At 44.4% G+C, this 25,891-nt stretch overlaps 1 protein-coding gene across 5 annotated transcripts in view; it reads right to left on the reverse strand.

Annotated features, from left to right (window-relative positions):
* Positions 1-25,891, reverse strand: part of LOC137369824 (forkhead box protein H1-like) — a 268,380-nt gene that overhangs the window by 28,594 nt on the left and 213,895 nt on the right. Inside the window, exons 1-3 of one of the 5 annotated variants that reach the window (XM_068031391.1) lie at positions 17,689-17,774; positions 16,302-16,432; positions 12,443-12,579 (exon numbers count right to left, since the gene is read on the reverse strand). The exons of 2 other annotated variants lie outside the window; for them this stretch is intronic. In XM_068031391.1, coding sequence (XP_067887492.1) covers positions 12,443-12,517 — 75 coding nt within the window. In that variant the 5' untranslated portion in view covers positions 12,518-12,579; positions 16,302-16,432; positions 17,689-17,774. Of the gene's footprint in view, positions 1-5,541; positions 5,748-10,447; positions 10,514-12,442; positions 12,580-16,301; positions 16,433-17,688; positions 17,775-25,891 lie in introns of those variants that run through there. 2 more of the 5 variants (XM_068031394.1, XM_068031395.1) reach the window with 2 other exon arrangements.

Below are 25,891 nucleotides of genomic sequence, written 5' to 3' on the forward strand. Positions count from 1 at the left end.
CCCACAATGTCCATCCTGTGAGGTTGAAATTCCCTCTACATTTTACTGCATAGAAGGAAGCCATTCAGCCCACTGTGCCTGTGCCAGCTCTTTGCACGAGGTATCCAATTAGTCCTACATTGTTGCACCTTCCAGTAATTGTATTTTTTTCTTTATCTCTGCTAATTTGTTCTTTTGTTACAATTGCAGCAAATGGCCACAAGAGGGTATGAGATCTGCTTCAATTGTGCCAGAATTTGCTGTATCAGGACATCGAACAGCATTGCCTTGGGTTAATTTTGCTGATGCACCCTTCAGTTCAAAAAATGTTTGGCCACTAAATTGCTGGAAGTGCAAGCTCGTAACAGCACAGTAAGGCAACAGGACATCTGGGACCTGAGTGAACCTGGATTCTCTCTTGTTGGAGATGGCCATTGCCTGGCACTTGTGTGGCGCTAACGTTGCTTCCCACTTATCAGCCCAAGCCTGGATATTGTCCAGGTCTTGCTGCATTTCTACACGGACTGTAAGAGATTGTAGGATTGAGAAATAAACAGGAAGGACTGAGAAGAAGGCTGAACTAAAAGGGGAGAATCCAATGTTAAATCAAATACCAAAAAAAAGAGAGAAAAAGAAAGATTGGATAAGGAGACAGGGTAAAAGATAGAAAGCAAATGTAAAAATAAATGTAAATTTGACATTTTAAAAAATATCCTAAAACAGCTTACAACCCAAAGAATGAGATTCCACAATTTAAATAGTTAATTTTCAATGCCAGAAGGGTTTATTGGCAGCCTTTAACACTTAGCACATAATTAAAAGGATATCTTTGCTTGTAATTACTAGCCCTAAATATCTGTGGCGAGTTTAGTTCATAACTTTCACAAGTACATTCCACGCCATTCAATGAATTGTCGCCTTCACAAAGTGAATAGTGGAGTAGCACAGTTTGGAGAACAACAGCTGGATATTCACTTTTAACCACACACTTGCTCCTCAGCTGAAGATGCTATACCATTTACCCATAAATACCAGTGAGTGCCGTTAGCCTCACTGTTATTTTGACAGAAAATTAAGGCCCATTATGTTTACGGAAAGATGGTTGATTTGTAGTTGGAGATGAAGTGTTATGGGGCACCTTTTATTATTTTCTATTTTGTTTGCTTAGATTCTTTTTTCCATCAGTTTTCTCTCATACCATTCTCCTATTTTGAATGTGTTGATTCCTTGTTCCACAGGAGTCAGTAGTCCTCTATTTCTCATTTAAAGAAAGTCTGATATTTATTACATGCCTTTCACAATCACAGGATATCTGAAAATGCTTCACAACCAATTATGCATCCTTTTAAGTCACTGTTGTAATGTAGGAAATGCAGCAGCTAATTTGTGTTTAGTAAGGTCTCACAAACAGCAATGAAATAAATGGCCACATAATCTGTTTTAGCAGTGTTGGTGATACCAGAGAGAACTCTCCTGCTTTTTGGCAAACGTTGCCATGGGATCTTCTATGTCCACCTGAGAGAGCAGATGAGGCATTTCTTACCCAGAAGATGCACCTCTGCCAGTGCAGCATTCTCTCAGTACTGTACTAAAGTGGCAGCCTAGATGTCATGCTCACTTCTAGAATGGGACATGAACCCATGACCTGCTGACTCAGAAGCAAGAATGCTACCACTGAGCCAAGGCTGACAAGTAGTTGTCTATCCCTCATCTGTAGACCCAGAAAGCAAGCTATTCTGGCCCGCTTAATCTCTACTTAAATTTATATAGTAGCACACATAAAACAAGCACAATACTGGGGAGGGGGGGGGGGGGGGGGGGTGGAAACTAAACAGAATGTAGGAAAGAATTTGTAGAGTTGACAGAAAGCCGAATTGAAGAGTAAATTTTGAAAAGGTTTTTGAAGAATGAAAGAGAGGTAGAAAGGTGAAGAGGCTTTAGTGGCTAAACCCACAGTGAAATAAGGGAAAAGGGAAGAGAGACACACAAGAGACTAGAGTCTGAATAGCAGAAGGTGCAGCGCATAGTGTGGAGCTGGAGAAGATTGTAGGTGTGGATTGGAGTGAGGCATTGACATGGGGCATTAAAAACAGAAAATGCTGGAAATATTCATAGGTCTGGCAGCATCTGTGGGGAGAAAAACAGAGTTAACTGATGATCAGAACTGATGAAAGGTCATCGGCATGAAACATTAACTTTGTTTTTCTCTCCACAGATGCTGCCAGAGCTGCTGAGTATTTCCAGCATTTTCTGTTTTTATTTCAGATTTTCAGCATCTGCAGTATTTTGCTTCTTGATGTGAGGCAGTCTGGCTCCGCTCAAAGAATGCCAAATTCTTCGGGATTCCCATGGAAAAAGGAGGGAGCAGCCGATAATACATCAGTGTCGAACCATACACAGGAGCAGTCGGAAATCTCCCGAATTCACATTTAGGTTTTAACAAAGAAGATGAGGATTTTGAAATCAATAGAGTGGGGAACAGGGAGCCAGTGGGGGATAACAAGGATGGATGTGATGGGTGTTAATAGACTGATCCTCGCTTCACCCAGCACCAATGCAAGCACCTTCCAATAGTGTCACGAGATAGTGATTGAGATTGGGATTATTACTGATTTTTCTTCTCCCTAACGCACTGAAGTCAACAGGAGTAGTCATACAAATAAAACCAGCAGAGCTCACTCAACAGAGACCAGACACTGAACCTGAGGCCCCGCTCCTGCTCCAGGTAGTTCAGTTCCAAACTAAAGCATCTCCTCCCTGTGCAAGATCACCACCAAGAGGTGGTAAGTGTCACTGCAATGATTTGTGTGCATTTAGAATGGAATGTCATAATTTACATTTGTATATAGCACCTTTAAGTTAGCGAAATATAACAAGGCATTTTACAAAGGGATGGAACTGGCACCTGGTAGGAATTGGGGGAAGGTTAGGAGAGACAACTGAAGCTGAGTTTGACAAAAAGTGGAATGATAGATGCACGGAACATAGTACAGAATGCAGATATTGTATGAGTCGGGATTGTACAGTGTAGTGCTTAGGAAAAGTCAAGGGGAGAAAGATGTGGATGAGGATTTCAGCAGCAGTTGGAAGGGAGATAGCCAATATCTGGAGGTTAAGTAGGGTCATGCAATGGAGTAGATGTGAAAGAGAAAAGAACGAATTTGCATTTACATTGTGTCTTCTTGGGTCCTCAAAATGTCTCAGTGCTTCAGAACCACTGAATTACTGTTATTATGAAGGCGCTGGCATAGTGTTATTGTCCCTGGACTAGTAACCCAGATACCCAGGGTATTGCTCTGCGAACATGGGTTCGAATCCCAACAAGGCAGAAGGTGGAATTTGAACTCAATTAATAAATATGGAATTAAAAACTAGCCTAATGGTAACCATGAAACCATTGTCAATTGTTGTAAAAACCCATCTCGTTCACTAATGTCCTTTAGGGAAGGAAATCTGCTGTCCTTACCTGGTCTGGCCTAAATGTGACTCCAGACCCACAACAATGTGGTTGACGCTTAACTGTCTTCTGAAATGGCCTAACAAGCCTCTCAGTTGTATCAAACTGCTACAAAGTCAATAAGGAATGAAACTGGACGGACCACCCGGCATTGATCTCGGCACTGGAAATGACAATGGCAAACCCAGTCCTGTCGACCCTGCAAAGTCTTCCTTACTAACATCTGGGGGCTTGTGCCAAAGTTTGGAGAGCTGTCCCACAGACTAGTCAAGCAACAGCCTGACATAGTCATACTCATGGAATCATACCTTACAGACAATGTCCCAGACACTGCCATCACCATCCCGACGGCAGGACAGACCCAGCAGAGGTGACTGCACGGTGGTATACAGTCGGGACGAAGTTGCCCTGGGAGTCCTCAACATTGATTCCAGACCTCATGAAGTCTCATGGCATCAGGTCAAGCATAGGCAAAGATGCCTCCTGCTGATTACCACCTACCATCCCCCCTTAGTTGTTGAATCAGTACTCCTCCATGTTGAACATCACTTGGAGGAAGCACTGAGGGTGGCAAGGGCGCATAATGTACTCTGGGTGGGGGAAACAAGAGAGAATCTAACCATCTCCCCTTGACATTCAATAGCATTACAATCACTGAATCCCCCACTATCAACATCCTGGGATTACCATTGACCAGAAACTGAACTGGAGTAGCCATATAAATACCGTGGCTACAAGTGCAGGTCAGAGGCTAGGAATCCTGTGGTGAGTAACTCACCTCCTGACTCCTCAAAGCCTGTCCACCATCGACAAGGCACGAGTCAGTAGTGTGATGCAATACTCAACACTTGCCTGGATGGGTGCAGCTCCAACAACACTCAGGAAGCTAAACACCATCCAGGACAATGCAGCTTGCTTGATTGGCAACCCATCTACAAACATTCACACCCTCCACCACAGACGCACAGTGGCAGGAGTATGTACCATCTACAAGATGCACTGCAGCAACCCACCAAGGCTCCTTAGACAGCACCTTCCAAACCCATGACCTCTACCACTTAAAATGACAAGGGCAGCGGATGCATGGGAACACCACCACCTGCAAGTTCCCCTCCAAGCCACACAAAATCCTGAAATTCCCTTCCTAACAGCACTGTTGGTGTACCTACCCCACATGTGCTGCAATAGTTCAAGAAGGCAGCTCACCACCACCTTCTCAAGGGCAATTAGGAATGGACAATAAATGTTGGCCTAGCCAGCAACGCCCATATGCTATGATCGAATAAAAAAAGTGAATTGTCACTCTGTAAAATCCCACGCACAGCAAATGAAATGAATGGTCAATGAATTGCCAAATTTGCAGGGCTATGGGGAAAAAGCAAGGGAGTGGGACTAATCGGATAGCTCTTTCACAGACACGTTGATTCGAATGGCCTAATTTTTTGCTGTATGAATCTATTAATCTGCTTCTCGGTGGCATTGGTTGAAGGAGGGATGCCTGCCAGGACACATTGTGAGGTTTGGAGGTCAGCAGGTGGTTGAGCAAGACATCAAAACTGTGCAATCTCGGGTTCATATTGAGTAACAGGGAAGTGGGTGGTGTTAGAGAGATGAGACACACCTTCTGTCAAGAACTCAACAGACTGTCTTTCTTTTTCTCAATGTTTAAATGGAGAAAATTCTGGCTTTTCCATGAACAGTCAGTCATATTGCCATGAAGTTGGGTTGAAGTGATTTATGGTTTTAACCCCTTATCGGGACTAAAACAAATCAGGAGTACATCCCTATGAATCTCCTTTAATTAAATTCAAAGCAGACAAATTCTACAGACAATTATTTGGGTCCAAAGAATTGAACCAGTTTTCCCTCAAAGAAAGAAAACTAACAGAGAAAATTACCATCTTTCAGATAGGCTTTTTAAAAATAATTATGGCTCAGTCATAAATATCCCAGATATTATAAGGGTCTGGGAAACTTTCTTCAATACGTATCTCTCCACTTAAAGAGACACAGAGAGGGGGTTCTTACAGTTGTATACAGAATGCTACATGAGATGGCAAGTTCAAATTCAAAAAGCTCCACTGCCAGTTAGTCATGTGTCTAACCTGGTTTGATCAGGTCTTCTGGGTACTGGGGAAGCAGGGACTGGTTCCTTTGTTCCAACACTGTCTGCTAGTATGCAAAAAATGTCTTTCCGGCGAGGGGCCTGGCAATTCCTTGTGATAGGTCCTCTTTTCTTCCCAGCAGCAATTTTAAGTTTTAATGTTCATGTGGCGAAATAATGTGTGCCTCATTCTTGGCAGGTGGGGGCCTGCATGACACATGCAATACACATTTAAGTGGATAAGTATATCACAATATCAAATATTACTAAGAGATGTAACACATAATCTTACTTCTAACATAGAATCCAAAAGTTTAACCTTGCTAATGTTACAACAAAATATCTTAGAATATCCATCAAAATGTAAAGTAAACGTTTACCTTAAATTCCCCAAGTGAACCATAGGGTGAGAAGTATTGTTGAGGAATTCAACACTTCTAATTTTTGCTTTAGAACTTCTCATGTTTCTACTGTTTCTAAGGTATCATCTGACCTTTTAGCATATAGGTGTTACCTTTTTGTGTGTGTTTTTCTTGCTTTCAAGATCCATATATGGGAATATCATTAACTAACATCTCCACTTAATGTTTTGCTGGAATTCACCTGCTCTTGAAGTTGTGAGCATTTATCTGGTCAAAATGTTTATAATTGTGTTTACTTGACCTCTTATTCTTGTAAGTAGTATTTCATTTATTGTTTTATTATCTATAATTGTGTTTTTTTATGGTACCTTGTAACAACCTTTTGAGTCGATCTGTCTACATCACCAACACTATTAATTAAGTTTATTGCTACCTCTTACTGATGTCACACAGGATATTTCAATGTATCCTCCAAGTCACGGCAACAGAAACACTGAAATGGATTTCTCAACTTAAAAGGTTTTTCTGGTTCACATTCTATTGTAACAGGGATCTTGAACAACTTTGAAATTTCTAACTCTACCTTCTTAAAGGAGAATTTCAGTGAATCTTGAAAACTGACCATTTATTCAATCTCTAATTCTAAAAGGTATAATAGATTAACTATATCTAAATTCTACCTAATTCAGCCTATGATACCTATATTCCATCACAGGGTTTGGGGAGAGATAAGACTGGGTAACCTTAACATATATTTAGGAAACTGATTCCATGGTTACAAACTATATTGTTGGCAGGCAACAAAGGCAGACAAGGGGTAAGAAAGGGGTGATCACTTTGATGGGATTATACTACAGTCCCCCCAATAGTCAGAGGGAAGTGGAGGAGCATATATGTAGGGAAATCACAGATAGGTGTAGGAATTATAGGGTTTAATAGTAGGTGATTTTAACTTCCCTAATATTGACTGGGACTGCCTTAGTTCTAAGGTATCAGATGGTGAAGAATTTGTTAAGTGTGTCCAGGATAGTTTTCTGAAGCAGTATGTGGATGGCCCTACTAGAGAAGGGGCTACACTCGACCTTCTCCTAGGAAATGAGGATGGGCAGGTGGCTGATGTGTCAGTGGGGGAGCACTTTGGGACCAGTGACCATAACTCTATTAGCTTCAAGATAGTTATGGAAAAGGAAAGGACTGGTTCTCAGGTTGGAGTCCGAAATTGGGGGAAGGCTAATTTCGATGGCATCAGACAGGAACTTTCAAAAGTTGAATGGAAGAGGCTGTTTACAGGTAAAGGGACATATGGCAAGTGGGAGGCTTTTAAAAGTGAGATAGGAAGAGTTCAGGGCCGGCATGTTACTGTTAGATGGAAGGGTGAGGCTGGCAAGTATAGGGAACCTTGGTTGACGAGGGATATTGAGGGTCTGGTCAGGACAAAGAAGGAGGCATATGTCAGGTATAGGTAGCTGGGATCGTGCGAGTCCCTCGAGGAGTATAGGGGATGTAGGACTACACTTAAGAAGGAAATTAGGAGGGCAAAAGGGGGCCATGAGATTTCCCTGGCAGATAAGATAAAGGAGAATCCTAAAAGATTCTATAAGTATATTAAGAGTAAAAGGGTAGCTAGGGAGAGAGTAGGTCCCCTTAAGGATCAGTGTGGCAATCTATGTGTGGAGCCACGGGAAATGGGCGAGGTCTTAAATGAATATTTCTCATCCGTATTTACCGTGGAGAAGGTCATGGAAGCTAGTGAGTTCAAGGGAGGCAATAGCGATATCCTGGAGTATATCAACATTACAAAGGAGGAGGTGTTGGAGGTTTTGAAGCGCATTAAGGTGGATAAATCCCCAGGGCCTGACCAGGTGTATCCTAGGATGCTATGGGAAGCAAAGGAGGAGATTGCTGGGGCCCTGGCAGAGGCTATTGTATCATCGTTAGCCGCGAGGAGGTGACCAAGAGGATTGACGAGGGTAAGGCGATGGACGTTGTCTACATGGACTTTAGCACAGCCTTTGACAAGGTCCCGCATGGTAGGCTGGTCCAGAAGGTTCGAACACATGGGATCCAGGGTGAGCTAGCAAATTGGATACAAAATTAGCTTGGTGATAGGAGGCAGAGGGTGGTAGTGGAGGGTTGTTTTTCAGATTGGAGGCCGGTGACCAGTGGTGTGCCGCAGGGATCGGTGCTGGGCCCTCTGTTGTTTGTCATATATATTAATGACTTGGGTGTGAATGTAGGGAGCATGATTAGTAAGTTTGCAGATGACACCAAAATTGGTGGTATAGTGGACAGTGAAGAAGGTTGTCTAAGGTTACAACAGGATATAGATCAACTGGGAAAGTGGGCAAGGGAGTGGCAAATGGAATTTAATGCAGACAAGTGTGAAGTGATGCATTTTGGGAAGTTAAAGCAGGGCAGGACATATACAGTGAATGGCAGGGCCCTGGGGAGTGTTGTTGAGCAGACAGACCTTGGGGTGCAAGTACATAGTTCCTTGAAAGTGGTAACACAGGTAGACAGGGTGGTGAAGAAGGCGTATGGCATGCTTATCTTCATCGGCCAAGGCACTGAGTACAAGAATTGGAACGTCATGTTACAGTTGTACATAACGTTGGTTAGGCCGCATTTGGAGTACTGTGTGCATTTCTGGTCGCCGCACTACAGGAAAGATGTGATTAAGCTAGAGAGGGTGCAGAAAAGATTCACAAGGATGTTGCCTGGTTTGGAGGGCTTGAGTTATAAAGAGAGATTGGATAGGCTGGGTCTGTTTTCCCTGGAGCGAAGGAGGCTGAGAGGGGACATGATAGAGGTATATAAAATTATGAGAGGCATAGTTAGGGTAGATAGCCAGAGTCTCTTTCCCATTGCAGGGGTGATTAAAACTAGAGGGCATAGATTTAAGGTGAGAGGGAGGAGGTTTAAAGGGGATCAAAGGGGTAATTTTTTCACACAAAGAATACTGGGTATCTGGAATGAGCTGCCTGAGGAGGTGGTGGAGGCAGGAACAGTAGCAACATTTAAGAGGCATCTGGACAAGTAATTGAATGAGCAAGGCATAGAGGGATATGGAATTAATGCAGGCAGGTGGGATTAGTATAGATAGGCATTATGGTCGGCACGGACACGGTGGGCCGAAGGGCCTATTTCTGTGCTGAACGACTCTATGACTCTAAGGATAGAACCTGAGGGCACACCAAGGGTAGCCAAACATAAATGGGAATAGAAGCCATTAGCAATATTTGCTGGTTACGCTGAGGCAAGTTTGTAATGGAGTCACACAAGGATGATGCCTTGGAAATGGGTCACTGAGGCGAGATAATGGAAGAGGAGGGTGGAGAACATGCATGTGTCATAACATCATAAGAAATAGGAGAAGGAGTAGGTCATTTGGCCCCTCGAGCCTGCTCCGCCATTCAATACGATCATAGCTGATCTGATTGATTGTGGCCTTAACTCCACTTTCCTGCCTGCCCCCCCATAATCCACTTGGTGACTTTGACCTGTGGGGCTTTGGTGTGGGCCAGATGAAAAACCAGACTGCAGGATTTCCAACTGAGAGTGGTCGGAAAGTTGATTAGGATTTAAGAGGCAGTTTGATAGTGTAGAGGTGGATTTTTTAACATGGAGGTGCTTACAGCAGTTTTGAATGTTAAAGATTTGGGCCTTGTTTTACTAAATCCAGGAATTCTGGTTCATTATTGCCTAATTACTTTTACGACACTGACAGCTCATTAAGTTTAGCAAGCTTTAAATCTCTAATTTTAACTACTTACATTTATATGGTGCCTTATCACATGTCTCAGATATGTAAACAAATACTGCAGCTATGCTAAGCACAACAGCAATGATAAGTTTCAAGCAGGCCAAGAGCTTCCACCTATCCAAAGTATTCTCTTTGTGCATTTCTAATAATCCTGAAATCCCATTTTTGACAAGAATCTATTTCTTTTCTGAAACCCATGTCTTTGGTGTGTTGGTTGAGGTGAAAATGTTGGCCAGGACATGAGGCGGCAGGGGGTGGGTGGGTGGTAGTGGGGTAGGTGGGTGGAGGTGGTGGTGTGGAATCATCCATTGAGTGAACTTGCTGCTCATTTTCAAACCTGATCTGTAACATCCTCCTAAACAGGTAGACAGCGCCTCGGTTTTATGTAGGATGTCAACACTGAAAAGCTGTACATAGTGCCTCGGTATTGTACATGAATGTGAGCTCAAACATCTGGTCAAAATTACAATCTTCTGGCTGAGAGGCAAGACTGTTGTCATAGAAACATAGAAAAATAGGGGCAGGAGTAGGCCATTCGGCCCTTCAAGCCTGCACCGCCATTCAATACAATCATGGCTGATCATCCAAACTCAGCACCCTGTTCCCGCTTTCTCCCCATATCCCTTGATCCCTTTAGCCCTAAGAACTATATCTAACTCTTTCTTGAATATATTTAATTATTTGGCCTCAACTGCTTTCTGTGGTAGAGAATTCCACAGGTTCACCACTCTCTGGGTGAAGAAATCTCTCCTCATCTCAGTTCTAAATGGTTTACCCCTTACCCTTAGACTGTGACCCTGGTCCTGGACTCCCCCGCCATCGGGAACATCCTTCCTGCATCTAGTTGTCGACTAAGCCTATCTGGCATATAAGGTATCATGTTGAACAAGGGTTAATGTGAGTACAGTTTTGTCTGGCAGAGAGGTTTTATTGCTCTTCTCTGCTGAGTGAGCAGGTACTGAATGACAGAGTTGTATTTTCTCCCTTTGTTGTTTACAAGAGAACAAACTAGAAGCCACGATTATCCACCTCATCTGTTGAAAAATAACCAAGCTCCATAAATGACATGTGACAGAATGAAAAGAAATTTGGTTGTGAGCCAAAGATGCTTGTAGAATTTCAGGCAACAAAAACAAGCAATATAATAGTTTACAGCTCAATAGAGACAGAGTTTGTTTTCCATGACCTAATTTCACCCTTCTTTGCCTGAATGCACAGTCATGTTGGGGCACAATTCTATGAAAACTGATTTCCCTCAAGTCCAAATTGCCATTTTTCATGCATGTGTCTAGGCATTGAGAGCATGTGTGATTCACCTAGGATGGGCATCACGTAGAATTTAACTTCTCAGCGAGGGTCCTTGAATAGCAAATAGGAATCCTGGCCTTCTTTTTGTTTGTCTACTCTCTCAAGTCCATTGGGGCGAAGATTAAATAGCAGTATTTTGCACTGCCACCTTGGCTGAGAATGGCTGACTTGTCTCAGGCCATGACTGAAACTTAGATCTTTCTGATCAGTACTACACTGGCCAATGCACTTATTAATGTTGACATCGAGTGGAGACCTACATTTACACCTCAGTACAGAAGTTGTACAGTAAATGTGTTCTTATTTGTTCTTGTAAGGCCAGCCTTTATTGCCCATCCCTAATTGCCCTTGAGAAGGGTCATAGTGACAGATGCTGGGCTAAGGTATCACAGACCCCACATAATATTCACACTTCTTCACAAGAAATTAAAAGTAGAGAAACCTCTAACTCCACTAACCAGAGAGCATAGATTTAGGTTAAGAGGTAGGAGGTTTAGAGGGGATTTGAGGGGAAATCTTTTCACCCAGAGGATGGTGGGGATCTGGAACTCACTGCCTGAAAGGATGTTGCGGCAGAAACACTCATAATATTTAAAAGTCACTTGGATAGGCACTTGAAGTGCCGTAACCTACAAGGCTATGAACCAAGAGCTGGAAAGTGGGATTAGGCCGGAAGTCTCCTGGTCGATCGGCACGGACACAATGGGCTGAATGGCCTCCTTCCATGCTGTAAATTTCTATGATTCTATGACTCACTTTGTTTATGAAACTGAAAATATGTTTGGTGCTTTCTGGTACATAAGTACATCTGTTATTGAGTAAGTCCATTCCCCCCACAGTAATGACATAGGGTTTCCAAACCTGACAAATTCTCAAGCACAGCGAATAACAATCACCTTTGAGACAAACTACAATCCATGGTACACATACAACCTTCTGAGCCCTGGCAATCCAGTCCTCAAAGCATTTCAGTCCTGTTTGCAGGAATATATTTCTTACTTGTAACATTGTTCTGTTTGAATTTTGTGCATCTGGAGGTTTGGAAAGGGCGGTTCTTAGTTCTGTTGCCTCATTGATGGAATCTAAAAATCTGTTAGTATTGGCAGCTCGAGATATATGCAGATTAATGGGAACTTGGGTTTATGTTTATGCTTTGCCCCAAGGCTAAAAGGTGTGAAGTTATCTATCCCATAAAGCCAAAAACACTGGACACCATTCATGCACCTCATGATCTTTTAAGCTTCAATTCCATTTCTACGACCCACAGTCCCAGACAGGACAGTTTTCAAACACGACAGAATAAACCTTTTAACAAAAAGACCACTCTTGAAAATGCAAGCATCATGCAGAAAGTTTTCTGCCCCTTTTTCCATTCCACTCCTGATGGCACCACTTACTGGAGAATACGATCAAGGACACTGACTGCCCCTTGGTACCTTGCCCATGTGGGCTTTTTCCTCTGAACAAACCTTGATGGTGGGTGTTGACAGATCATTCCACCACTGAGCTGATTCCACCTTCATTTGGTATCCATCAACGGACATCCTCAGCAGCCATCACTTGACATTGATCTGAAACTAATTTCCTCCTCCCTAGCACATGGAAACTGATGAGATGGATGGGAGCAGAACAGAGCAAGTATTAGAACAATAATGTGATGTTTGTTTTCACAAAGAACTCTTTAATAACTAACTTTTCCAAGTCATATGAGACACAATAACATGGAGAAAATAAGAGTTTCTGTTTGAAAATCCAGACTTTTGATAGGCATTTTATATTTTTGACGTTTCTAGAATGTCCAATGAAAGAAACAGACTGTACAGTACAAACCAGCCATTATACGAAGTGGTAATTTAACCCAAAACAATGATTCATCTCCACTATAAAACAATTCAATTGTGAAGGATGCTGGCTGGGCAGCTAGATGTATAGATGCGGTATTTGGAAAAATGGTACCTGAACAGGAAAGGATGGTGAGTCATTCCTAACTAATGCCATGAAACTGTTTGTATACTGAGTAGCTTTTCTCATGGACTGTCTCTCCCACGCCTGTATCCTGTTCTCCTTGACTATAAGCGTCAACAAAAGCGTGGTCTTGCCAAGGTGCTGCATCTGCGCCCCTGATCACACTAAATAACACCCCACTGAAAGTGGTTAGCAAATTCTGCTACTTTCATCCATGGTGACAGATAATCTGTCCCTTGATGCAGAGCTCATTCCACACATAGGGAGAGCAGCTACCACCTTTGGCGTAAACGCGCATGGGATAACACCAAGCTGACCATTAGGACCAAGCTGATGGTTTATAAGGTCTGTGTTCTCAGCACCTTGCTGTATGGCTGTGAAACATGGGCGACTTACAGCTACCGGGGAAAGAAGTTCAATGATTTCCATCTTCGTTGTCTGCGGCACATTATGGGTATATCCTGGCAGGACAAAATCACAAATGCGGCAGACCTCCCAAATGCAGAGCTCCCAAATGTGTTGGTACTAATCAAACAGAGGTGGCTTCGGTGGATCGAAACGTCCGCAGGATGGAAGACAGTTGCATACCCTTCTGTATGTAGGATTTAGGAAGGAACTTAAGCAAGGAGTCAGGAGGGCTAAAAGGGGTCATGAAAAGTCATTGGCAAACAGGATTAAGAAGAATCCCAAGGCTTTTTATACGTATATAAAGAGCAAGAGGGTAACCAGGGAAAGGGTTGGCCCACTCAAGGACAGAGGAGGGAATCTATGCGTGGAGCCAGAGGAAATGGGCGAGGTACTAAATGAGTACTTGTATTCACCAAAGAGAAGGACTTGGTGGATGATGAGTCTAGGGAAGGGAGTGTGGATAGTCTGGGTCATGTCTATATCAAAAAGGAGGAGGTGTTGGGCATCTTGAAAAGCATTAAGGTAGATAAGTCCCAGGGCCTGATGGGATCTACCCCAGAATACTGAGGAAGGCAAGGGAGGAAATTGCTGGGGCCTTGACAGAAATCTCTGCATCCTCATTGGCTACAGGTGAAGTCCCAGAGGACTGGAGAATAGCTAATGTTGTTCCTTTGTTTAAGAAGGGTGGCAAGGATAATCCAGGAAGGTGAGCCTTATGCCTGTGGTAGGGAAATTATTGGAGAGGATTATTCGGGACAGGATTTACTCCCATTCGGAAACAAATGAACGTATTAGCGAGAGGCAGCATGTTTTGTGAAGGGGATGTCGTGTCTCACTAACTTGATTGAGGTTTTTGAGGAAGTGACAAAGATAATTGATGAAGGAAGGGCAGTGGATGTTGTCTACATGGACTTCAATAAAGCCTTAGACAAGGTCCCTCATGGCAGACTGGTACAAAAGGTGAAGTCACACAGGATCAGAGGTGAGCTGGCAAGATGGATACAGAACTGGCTCGGTCATAGAAAACAGAGGGTAGCAGTGGAAGGGTGCTTTTCTGAATGGAGGTCTGTGACTAGTGGTGTTCCGCAGGGATCAGTGCTGGGACCTTTGCTGTTTGTAGTATATATAAATGATTTGGAGGAAAATTTAGCTGGTCTGATTAGTAAATTTGCGGACGACACAAAGGTTGGTGGAGTTGCGGATAATGATGAGGATTGTCAGAGGATACAGCAGGATATAGATTGGTTGGAGACTTGGGCGGAGAAATGGCAGATGGAGTTTAATCCGGACAAATGTGAGGTAATGCATTTTGGAAGGTCTAATACAGGTGGGAAGTATACAGTAAATGTCAGAACCCTTAGGAGTATTGACAGGCAGAGAGATCTGGACGTACAGGTCCACAGATCACTGAAAGTGGCAACGCAGGTGGATAAGGTAGTCAAGAAGGCATACGGCATCGGTCGGGGCATAAAGTATAAAAATTGGCAAGTCATGCTGCAGTTGTACAGAACCTTAGTTAGGCCACACTTAGAATATTGCGTGCAATTCTGGTTGCCACACTACCAGAAGGATGTGGAGGCTTTGGAGAGGGTACAGAAGAGGTTTACCAGGATGTTGCCTGGTCTGGAGGGTATTAACTATGAGGAGAGGTTGGATAAACTCAGATTGTTTTCACTGGAACGACGGAGGTGGAGGGGGCGACATGATAAAGGTTTACAAAGTTATGAGCGGCACGGACAGAGTGGATAGATTAGATTAGATTAGATTAGATTAGAGATACAGCACTGAAACAGGCCCTTTGGCCCACCGAGTCTGTGCCGAACATCAACCACCCATTTATACCAATCCTACACTAATCCCATATTCCTACCAAACATCCCTACCTGTCCCTATATTTCCCTACCACCTACCTATACTAGTGACAATTTATAATGGCCAATTTACCTATCAACCTGCAAGTCTTTTGGCTTGTGGGAGGAAACCGGAGCACCCGGAGAAAACCCACGCAGACACAGGGAGAACTTGCAAACTCCACACAGGCAGTACCCGGAATCGAACCCGGGTCCCTGGAGCTGTGAGGCTGCGGTGCTAACCACTGCGCCACTGTGCCGCCCCTTTTTCCCAGGGTGGAAGAGTCATTTACTAGGGGACATAGGTTTAAGGTGTGAGGGGCAAAGTTTAGAGGGGATGTGCGAGGCAAGTTTTTTCCACAGAGGGTGGTGAGTGCCTGGAACTTGCTGCCGGGGGAGGTGGTGGAAGCAGGTGTGATAGCGACGTTTAAGAAGCATCTTGACAAATACATGAATAGGATGGGATTAGAAGGATACGGACCCTGGAAGTGCAGAAGGTTTTAGTTTAGACAGGCATCAAGATCGGCGCAGGCTTGGAGGGCCGAATAGCCGGTTCCTGTGCTGTCCTGTTGTTTGTTCTTTGTATGGTGAGGTAGCTGGGACCAGATGACCAGTGGCCACCCAAAGCTCCGCTTCAAGGATGCTTGCAAGCATGACATGAAGACCCTAAATGTCAATTATCGCACATGGGAGTCACTAACTGGTGAAAGAGGGAAATGGCGACACATCCTGTGGACTGGCACGCAATACCACGATGACCAGTTGCTACAGCAGCTTGGCAACAGGCGCCAACACCAAAACAACAACTTACAGCATCACATGGCAGCTTCACGTGCAGCATTAGTGACAGAACCTGCACCTCAAGGATTGGCCTCCACAACCATCAGCAAAGATGCACCAAGAGAGGACATCCTATTTAAATGGATTATTTGCTGCGTGTGCATCATCTTTTGTAGACAGAAGGATGCCAGCCAAACATACTTTTTCTGAAAGTTGGCTACTTCCTCCCCCTTCTTCAGCCTCTTGTAGGCCAGAGCAAAAAAGAGACCACCTGGACATGCAAGGTCAGTCCTCAAGTAAACGAAAAGCATGACTGTGAACCCACCTTCCACGGACTTCTTCTCCATTCTCCCAGTTCTTCTCCAGATATCTCAGCAGAAACCTCCCTCCACTTTCGCCAACTCAGTACTGTTGCTCAAGTGTCATCACCTCCTACTTGTGGGTCTTGTATGGCAGCTGCAATTTTTAGATTTGTTAAAGCTGAAGAGACTCTGGGTAAAAAAAAATTCCACCTACCCAGCCACCTTTCCTTCTCTCCTCTTCCAATAAATCCTGGTTCAGCCACCGGTCTTTTAGCACTTTAGTCTTTAGGGGAGGCATTGGCATAGTGGTAGGGTCACTGGACCAGTAACCAGAGGCCCAGGCTAATGCTCTGGGGACATGAGTTCAGATCCCATCATGGCAGATGGTGAAATTTGAATTAAATTAATAAAACCTGGAATTAAAAAGCTAGCCTAATGGTGGCCATAAAACCATTGTCGATTGTTATAAAAACCCATCTGGTCCACTAATGTCCTTTAGGGAAGGAAATCTGCCGTCCTCACTTGGTCTGGCCGACATGTGACTCCAGACCCACAGCAATGTGGTTGATGCTTAAATGCCCTTTGAAATGGCCCCTCAGTTCAAGGTCAATTATAGTCTTTGGCCTCCTTACCTCGAGCGACAATGGGTAAGCGCCTGGAGGTGGTCAGTGGTGTGTGGAGCAGCGCCTGGAGTGGCTATAAAGGCCAATTCTAGAGTGACAGGCTCTTCCACAGGTGCTGCAGAAAAATTTGTTTGTTGGGACTGTTACACAGTTGGCTCTCCCCTTGCGCCTCTGTCTTTTTTCCTGCCAACTGCTAAGTCTCTTCGACTCGCCACACTTTAGCCCCGACTTTATGGCTGTCCACCAGCTCTGGCGAACGCTGGCAACTGACTCCCACGACTTGTGATCAATGTCACAGGATTTCATGTCACGTTTGCAGACGTCTTTAAAGCGGAGACATGGACGGCCGATGGGTCTGATACCAGTGGCGAGCTCGCTGTACAATATGTCTTTGGGGATCCTGCCATCTTCCATGCGGCTCACATGGCCAAGCCATCTCAAGTGCCAATTAAGGTCAATTAAGATGGGCAATAAATACTGGCTTAGCCAGCGACGCTCACATCCCATTGAATGAATTTTAAAAAAAGCTCCTGATCTGGGTCTCCCTCTTCGCTGAATGCCAAGCCTAGCACTGCAGTCATTAGCAGCAAATTATAGCTCGCGCCCTTCACTTGCACACAAACTGGACGCACTCTATTGGCGCCTCCTGCCTAGCACCCTTTCCCCTCAAGACTGGTCCCGAGACATTGTCTGGTTAACTCTGCTCTTATCCATCCCCATTGTATGATCCTTCCTAATCTCTGTCATAGATCCACGTAATTTTAGGTAACTCTCTATATCCACTCACATGTTCATTTTTAGCTGCTGCTGTGGGTCTGTGATCCTGACCCCCTCTTACTTTTCCTTTTCAAGCAGTTCTCAGTCCAGGGCTCCTCTTTCCTCCTCTACTTCTAATCAGGTCATGCCCACTTTTCCCTTAAATAAAAGCAAAATACTGCGGATGCTGGAAATCTGAAATAAAAACAAGAAATGCTGGAACCACTCAGCAGGTCTGGCAGCATCTGTGGAAAGAGAAACAGAGTTAACGTTTCGGGTCAGTTAACTCTGCTTATCTTTCCACAGATGCTGCCAGACCTGCTGAGTGGTTCCAGCATTTCTTGTTTTTATTTCACTTTTTCCTTGCCTTTCGCTATGCTTCCTTTTTCCTCCAACTCAACACTCTGCCTCCCTTTTAAGTTTCAATTTAATTTTTATTTATTTATCCAGAAAGCTCTTCCAATTGATACACTCACTTTTTGTATAGTTACACATAAAGTTATATTGCATCAACAGCACATAAACAGGCCATTTGACCGAACTGGTCTTTGTTGCGTTTATGCTCCACACGAGCCTCGACACCCTCCTCTTCATCTAATCCTTTCATCACATCATTCTATTCTTTTGTCTCTCATGTGCTTATCTAGCTTTCCCTTAAATGCAACTATGTTACTCGCCTCAACTAATCCTTGTAGTATTTATTTCCACATTCTTACCACTCTTTGGGTAAAGCGGTTTCTCTGAATTACTGTTGGATTTATTGGTGACTATCTTATATTTATGACCCCTAGTTTTGGTCTCCACCACAAGTGGAAACATCTTCTCTACGTCCATCCTATAAAACACCTTCATAATTTTAAAGACCCCCATTAGGTCAGCCCACAGGCTTCTCTTTTCTAGAAAAAAGAGCCCAGCATGTTCAGCCTTTCCTGATATCAGCACATGCTCTCAGTTCTGCGTATATTATATAGTCTATTTATTCCGTACTTTATCTATTGCATATTGAAGTTGAATCAGATCCTTTATCTTATTGGGCTTTGCCTTTGACAGTCCAGATCCCTTATCTTTGACTGCTCATTATCCTTTGTGGCTTTCACATTAAAGCTAACTATGTTGTGGTCATTTACTTGTCAGTTATTTGTCCCACTTCATTTCCCAGATCTAAATTAAACAATGTGTTTAACTGAATGCTCTTGATCTCTATGCTGCTCTGTTGCATATTGCTTTTACCAATGGAGTTATTGGAGAATCTGTTAGCCTCACAGTTAACAGAGGAATAGATAGTTGGATGGGGCACTGGGCACTGCTGTGGCCCAGATTGGGTCACTGACTTCAAGAGAGCAGTGGGGAGGGGGAGAGCATTGCCCAGGTAAACAAACTTAATCAGGAGATGTTGCAACTTCCCAGCGTACTTTGCCGCTGTGTATTTCGATGATTGTGTTGACTGACAGTGCTGGCAGTGACCTGGTGCTCCAGTCAATCATTGCTGCAGACAAAGTCCAGCATTATGAAAAACAGCCAACAGTAAACTAGAAATGTCAAATCTGAATGCTTCGATGGTTAGAACACACTGAACCTGACTAAGCAGAGCCTGTTAGTTCTGGTAAGCAAGCAGAAACTGCTGTTATATTGGTTTAGTGATGTCAATGCTTCTGACACGTGGGCCTCTCACATGGCAGAAACAGCAGAGTAAACTTTCCAGGTTCGCTAACGCTGGCTCCTATTCATTTGCTGGCTCTCCTCGACTGGCAGAAAGAATAACCAAATCATCTCTAGACACCATAACTCCTGCCACCCTCCACCACACCAGCCATCACACCTTCCTCCACCAGCCCCCACCCCCCAACCCTCACCCCTCACCCCGCACCCCCCCCTACTCTATTGGAGTGCTGCTGTAGCCTAGAAGGTAAGACAACAACTTATCTAAAGAAGCTAATGTAACCCCACTATTTAAAAAGGGAGGTAGAGAGAAAGCAGGGAATTATAGACCAGTCAGCCTGACATCGGTAGTGGGGAAAATTCTGGAGTCCATTATCAAAGATTTTATAGCAGAGCACTTGGAGAACAGTGGTAGAATCGGGCAGAGTCAGCATGGATTTACGAAAGGGAAATCATGCTTGACAAATCTACTAGAATTCTTCGAGGATGTAACTAGTAGAGTTGATGAGGGGGAGCCAGTGGATGTGGTTTATTTGGACTTTCAGAAAGCTTTCGACTAAGTCCCACATAAGAGATTAGCATGTAAAATTAAAGCGCATGGAATTGGGGATAGTGTATTGCGATGGATAGAAATTTGGTTGGCGGACAGGAAACAAAGAGTAGGGATAAATGGGTCTGTTTCCGATTGGCAGGCAGTGACTAGTGGGGTACCGCAGGGATCGGTGCTAGGACCCCAGCTATTCACAATATATAGTAATGATTTAGATGAGGGAACTAAATGTAATATCTCCAAATTTGCAGATGACACAAAACTGAGTGGGAGGGTGAGTTGTGAGGAGGATGCGGAGAGGCACCAGGGTGATTTGGACAAGTTGAGTGAGTGGGCTAATGCATGGCAGATGCAGTATAATGTGGATAAATGTGAGGTTATCCACTTTGGTAGCAAAAACAGGAAGGCAGATTATTATCTGAACGGCTATAAACTGAGAGAGGGGAATATGCAACGAGACCTGGGTGTTCTCATACACCAGTCACTGAAGGTAAGCATGCAGTTGCAACAGGCGGTAAAAAAGGCAAATGGTATGTTGACCTTCATAGCAAGAGGATTCGAGTACAGGAGCAGGGATGTCTTGCTGCAATTATACAGGGCCTTGGTGAGGCCACCCCTGGAATATTGTGTGCAGTTTTGGTCTCCTTATCTGAGGAAGGATGTTCTTGCTATAGAGGGAGTGCAGCAAAGGTTTACCAGACTGATTCCTGGGATGGCGGGAGTGACGTATGGGGAGAGATTGAGTCAGTTAGGATTATATTCACTGGAGTTCAGAAGAGTGAGGGGGGATCTCATAGAAACCTATAAAATTCTAACAGGACTTGACAGGGTAGATGCAGGAAGGATGTACCCAATGGTGGGGAAGTCCAGAACCAGGGGTCATTGTCTAAGGATACGGGGTAAACCTTTCAGGACTGAGATGAGGAGAAACTGCTTCACCCAGAGAGTGGTGAGCCTGTGGAATTTGCTACCACAAAAGCAGTTGAGGCCAAAACATTGTATGTTTTCAAGAAGGAGTTAGATATAGCTCTTGGGTATAAAGGGATCAAAAGGTATGGGGCAAAAGTGGGAACAGGCTACTGAGTTGGATGATCAGCCATGATCATAATGAATGGCGGGGCAGGCTTGAAGGGCTGAATGGCCTACTCCTGTTACTATTTTCTATGTTTCTATGTTTCAATGTATCTCAGGTACCAGGAGGTTGCTGAAATCCTCTTCGCAAGTCCTCTGATCTAATGGGGAAAGGCCACAACTTCTAACAAATCTTAGGATATTTTTCTTTTCTGGCCAACGCTGGGCAGAATCTTCAGAAAATGACCCAGGAGCTACTCTGATGTCACTCCCCTGGCACATATAATGTAAATGTTCCATACAGGAGCTCACTGCCCATGGATGTCCTTGCATCAAACACAAAGAGAGCAGAGACCCAGAGCGGCCAACTACACTGCCATCTCCCATAGGACCTTTTTCCACTTTCCCTGCCAAGGCAATGCACTTGATTGACGGAAATCAAACGCTTCCCTCCCATTCCATAATAATTATTTATTCATACAGAGTTTGTGGGCATCACTGGCAATTTCAGCAATTATTGCCCATCCCTAGTTGCCCTTGAGAAGGTGGTGACGAGCCTTCTTCTTGAGCAGCTGCAGTGGTGCAGGTACTCCCATAGTGCACTTATCTATAGAGTTCCAGGATTTTGACCCAGTGACAATGAATATATTTCCAAGTCAAGATGGTGTGTGACTTGGAGGGAAACTTGCAGGTGGTGGCATTCTCATGCACCTTCTGCCCTTGTCCTTTGAGGTGGTAGAGGTCGCGGGTTTGGGAAGTGCTGTTGAAAAGGCATTGCCCCTCCCAGAACTTTTTCTTGCATTTCTCAAGTGGCCAGATGGAAAGCACCATCAGAAGAGCCTTGGGAACATGTCGACTTCTGACTCCTCTGAGTAGAATGTATTATTTGGTAAAAGCCAAGAAAGCGGCAAGGCAGAAAATGCCTTGAAAGATGGATTGAGAATTTTTCATTTGCTCTGTATGTAAATATTCAGTGTAACATAGGTCAGCATGACCCCAGCTTTGATCCCCTTCCTGAGATGTGTTTGTTGATCTCACCTAGGGCAGCAGTATGAATAACAGAGTTAACTTTATTGCCTTCAGGTTAACAAAAATCACTCTGGGATGTCAATCCTGATCATAATCAGGTAACTAGAAGGACAAGGGCAGCAGATGCATGGGAACAGCATCATCTGCAAGTTCTCCTCCAAGTCACACATCATCCTGATTTGGATCTGTATCGTCGTTCTTTCAATGTCGCTGGGTCAAAAACCTAGAACTCCCTTCCAAAGAGAACTGTGGGTGTACCTACCCAACATGGACTGCAGTGGTTCAAGGAAGCAGCTCACCAGCACCTTCTCAAGGGCAATTAGGGATGGGCAATAAATGCTGGCATTGCCAGCAATGCTCACATCCCATGGTGTAGTGGTATTGTCACTAGAGTAGTAATTCAGAGACCTAGGGTATTTTTCTGGAGACATGGATCCGAATCCCACCAAGGCAGAAGGTGGAATTTGAATTCAATTAATAAATCTGGAATAAAAAGCTAGTCTAATGATGGCCATGAAACCATTGTCGATTGTTGTAAAAACCCACCTGGTTCACTAATGCCCTTTAGGGAAGGAAATCTGCTGTCCTCACCTTGTCTGGCCTACATGTGACTCCAGACCCAGAGCAATGTGGTAGACTCTTAAATGCCCTCTGAAATGGCCTAGCATGCCACTCAGTTGTATCTAACCACTACGAAGTCAATAAAACAGAATCAAAACAAACAGACCACCCGGCATCGACCTAGGCACCGGAAACGACAATGGCAAACCCATCCCTGTTGACCCTGCAAAGTCCTCCTTACTAGCATCTGGGGGCTTGTGCCAAAGTTGGGAGAGCTGTCCCACAGACTAGTCAAGCAACAGCCTGACATAGTCATACTCACGGAAGCATACTTTACAGACAATGTCCCAGACGCTGCAATCACCATCCCTGGGTATGTCCTATCCCACCGGCAGGACAGACCCAGCAGAGGTGGCGGCACAGTGGTATACAGTCGGGAGGTAGCTGCCATGGAAATCCTCAACATCGACTCCGGACCCCATGAAGTCTCATGGCATCAGGGAAAACATGGGCAAGCAAACCTCCTGCTGATTACCACCTACCGCCCTCCCTCAGCTGATGAATCAGTACTCCGCCATGTTGAACACCAATTGGAGGATCACTGAGGGTGGAAAGGGCACAGACTGTACTCTGGGTGGGGGACTTCAATGACCATCACCAAGAGTGGCTCGGTAGCACCACGACCGACCGGGCTGGCCGAGACCTAAAGGACATAGCTGCTAGACTGGGTATGCGGCAGGTGTTAAGGGAACCAAAAAGAGGGAAAAACATACTTGACCTCATCCTCACCAGTCTGCCTGTCGCAGATGCATCTGTCCATGACAATATTGATAGGAGTGACCACCGCACAGTCCTTGTGGAGACAAAGTCCTGCCTTCACATTGAGGATACCCTCCATCGTGTTGTGTGGCATTATCACTGTGCTAAATGGGATAGACTTCGAACAGCTCTAGCAATGCAAAATTGGGCATCCATGAGGTGATGTAGGCCATCAGCAGAAGCAGAATTGTACTCAACCACAATCTGTAACCTTATGGCCTGGCATATTCCCTGCCCAACCATTACCATCAAGCCAGGAGACCAACTCTGGTTCAATGAGGAGTGCAGGAGGGCATGCCAGGAGCAGCACCAGGAATACCTCAAAATGAGGTGTCAACTTGGTGAAGCTACAACACAGGACTACTTGCGTGCCAAACTGCGTAAGCAGCTTGCGATAGACAGAGCTAAGCGATCCCATAACCAACGGATCAGGTCTAAGCTCTGCAGTCCTGCCGTGACAGTTAAACAACTAACTGGAGGAGGTGGCTCCACAAATAACCCCATCCTCAATGATGGGGGAGTCCAGCACATCAGTGCAAAAGATAAGGCTGAAGCATTTGCAACAATCTTCAGCCAGAAGTGCCAAGCTGATGATCCACCAAGGCTACAAGAGCAGGTCACAGGCTAGGAATCCTGCAGCGAGTAACTCACCTCCTGACTCCTTAAAAACTGTCCAACATCTACAAGGCACAAGTCAGGAGTGTGATGGAATACTCTCCACTTGCCTGCATGGGTGCAGCTCCAACAACACTCCCTCCACTACCGACTCACAGAGACAGCAGTTTGTACCATCTACAAGATGCACTGCAGCAACGCACCAAAGCTCCTCAGACAGCACCTTCCAAACCTGTGACCTCTACCAACTAGAAGGACAAGGACAGCAAATGCATGGGAACATGGCTAGCCCTGCAGCCTCACAGCTCCAGCGACCCTGGTTCAGTTCTGGGTACTGCCTGTGCGGAGTTTGCAAGTTCTCCCTGTGACTGCGTGGGTTTCCTCCGGGTGCTCCAGTTTCCTCCCACATGCCAAAGACTTGTGGGTTGATAGGTAAATTGGCCATTGTAAAAAATTGCCCTCGTGTAGGTAGGTGGTAGGAGAATTGAGGGAAGGTGGGGATGTGAGAGGGAAAAATGGGATTAATATAGGATAAGTATAAATGGGTGGTTGATGGTCAGCACGGACTCAGTGGGCTGAAGGGCCTGTTTCAGTGCTGTATGACTCTATGACCACCACCTGCAAGTTCCCCTCCAAATCACACACCATCCTGACTTGGAACTATATCGCTGCTCCTTCACTGTTGCTGGGTCAAAATCCTGGAACTCCCTTCCTAATAGCAATGTGGGTTAACCTACCCAACATGGACTGCAGTGGTTCAAGGAAGCAGCTCACCAGCACCTTTTCAAGGGCAATTAGGGATGGGCAATAAATGCTGGCATTGCCAGCAATGCTCACATCCCATGAAAGAATAAATTAAAAAACTATTGCTGTTATGTGTCCATAGGCATAGCTCTGCTCCAGTGCATATGCCAGGAAAGCATGAGTTAATACTTGCAGATAAAATAGAAGAGAAAGTCGAATATATTAAAAAAAGGAGTCTCACCAGCAAGAACAAGAAGAAAAAGGAGATCTATGGAAAATGAAAGGGCCTAAGTTGAATCTTGCATCCTAAGGTAAAGCTGAATAACACAAATTTAGTAACTATGCAAAGGCCAAGTGTAACTTGTTTCCTGAAAAGGAAAACATTCATTGCTCCACCACTGGCTTCAGCTGCCTCCACCATGAAGTCTGGAATTCCCTCCCTAAATCTCTATCTCTTTCCTCTGTTCAGAAGCTACTTAAAACCTACCTCTTCGACTAAGCCTTTGCTCACCTGCCTTAATATCGCCTTATCGAATCACAGAATCATGGAAATCATAGAAAGTTTACAGCACAGAAAGAGGCCACATGGCCTAATACCAAAATACCTGGTACCAAATTTTGTCAGTTAATGCTTTTATAAAGTGTGTTGGAATGTTTTACTACGTTAAAGACACTCTATAAATGTAAACTGTTGTGGCCAATGAAAATACTTATGTTACTTAAGGCACAATCCCAAGTCAGCTGACCTGTGCATGGTAAAACATTCATCTTTCTCGCTATGTTCTTTTCTAACAACACCACAAATAAATGATTAACTGACATTAACCCTACAAACAGGCAGTTAGATAGCATTAATCAGATAAAGTAATCTGATTCTCACAAACTAAACTCAAGGCCTTGGCTGTTTAATCTTTAAACCGTCTGATTGTTTCAATTGCTGTTTCTTAAAGATACCGCAATAGAGTGCCAAAGGTTTCCTGTGTTATTTGTAAAGTGGTTTAATTGCCTATACTCCATCTAAAAGTCTTTTTTCTTTTGTTTGCCTTGAGGATTTTCTCCCCCATGTCCTGCAGACACGAATCCACATGCACTGGTAACCTATTGGTCTCTCTTCCAAGTAACCATTCTTAATACATGAGCCTTGACAGTGAATGTTGCAAAGTGATTTAACTGAAGGTGCACAGCC

The sequence above is a fragment of the Heterodontus francisci genome, chromosome 5 (genome assembly GCF_036365525.1).
Source record: "Heterodontus francisci isolate sHetFra1 chromosome 5, sHetFra1.hap1, whole genome shotgun sequence".
Lineage (NCBI taxonomy): Eukaryota > Metazoa > Chordata > Chondrichthyes > Heterodontiformes > Heterodontidae > Heterodontus > Heterodontus francisci.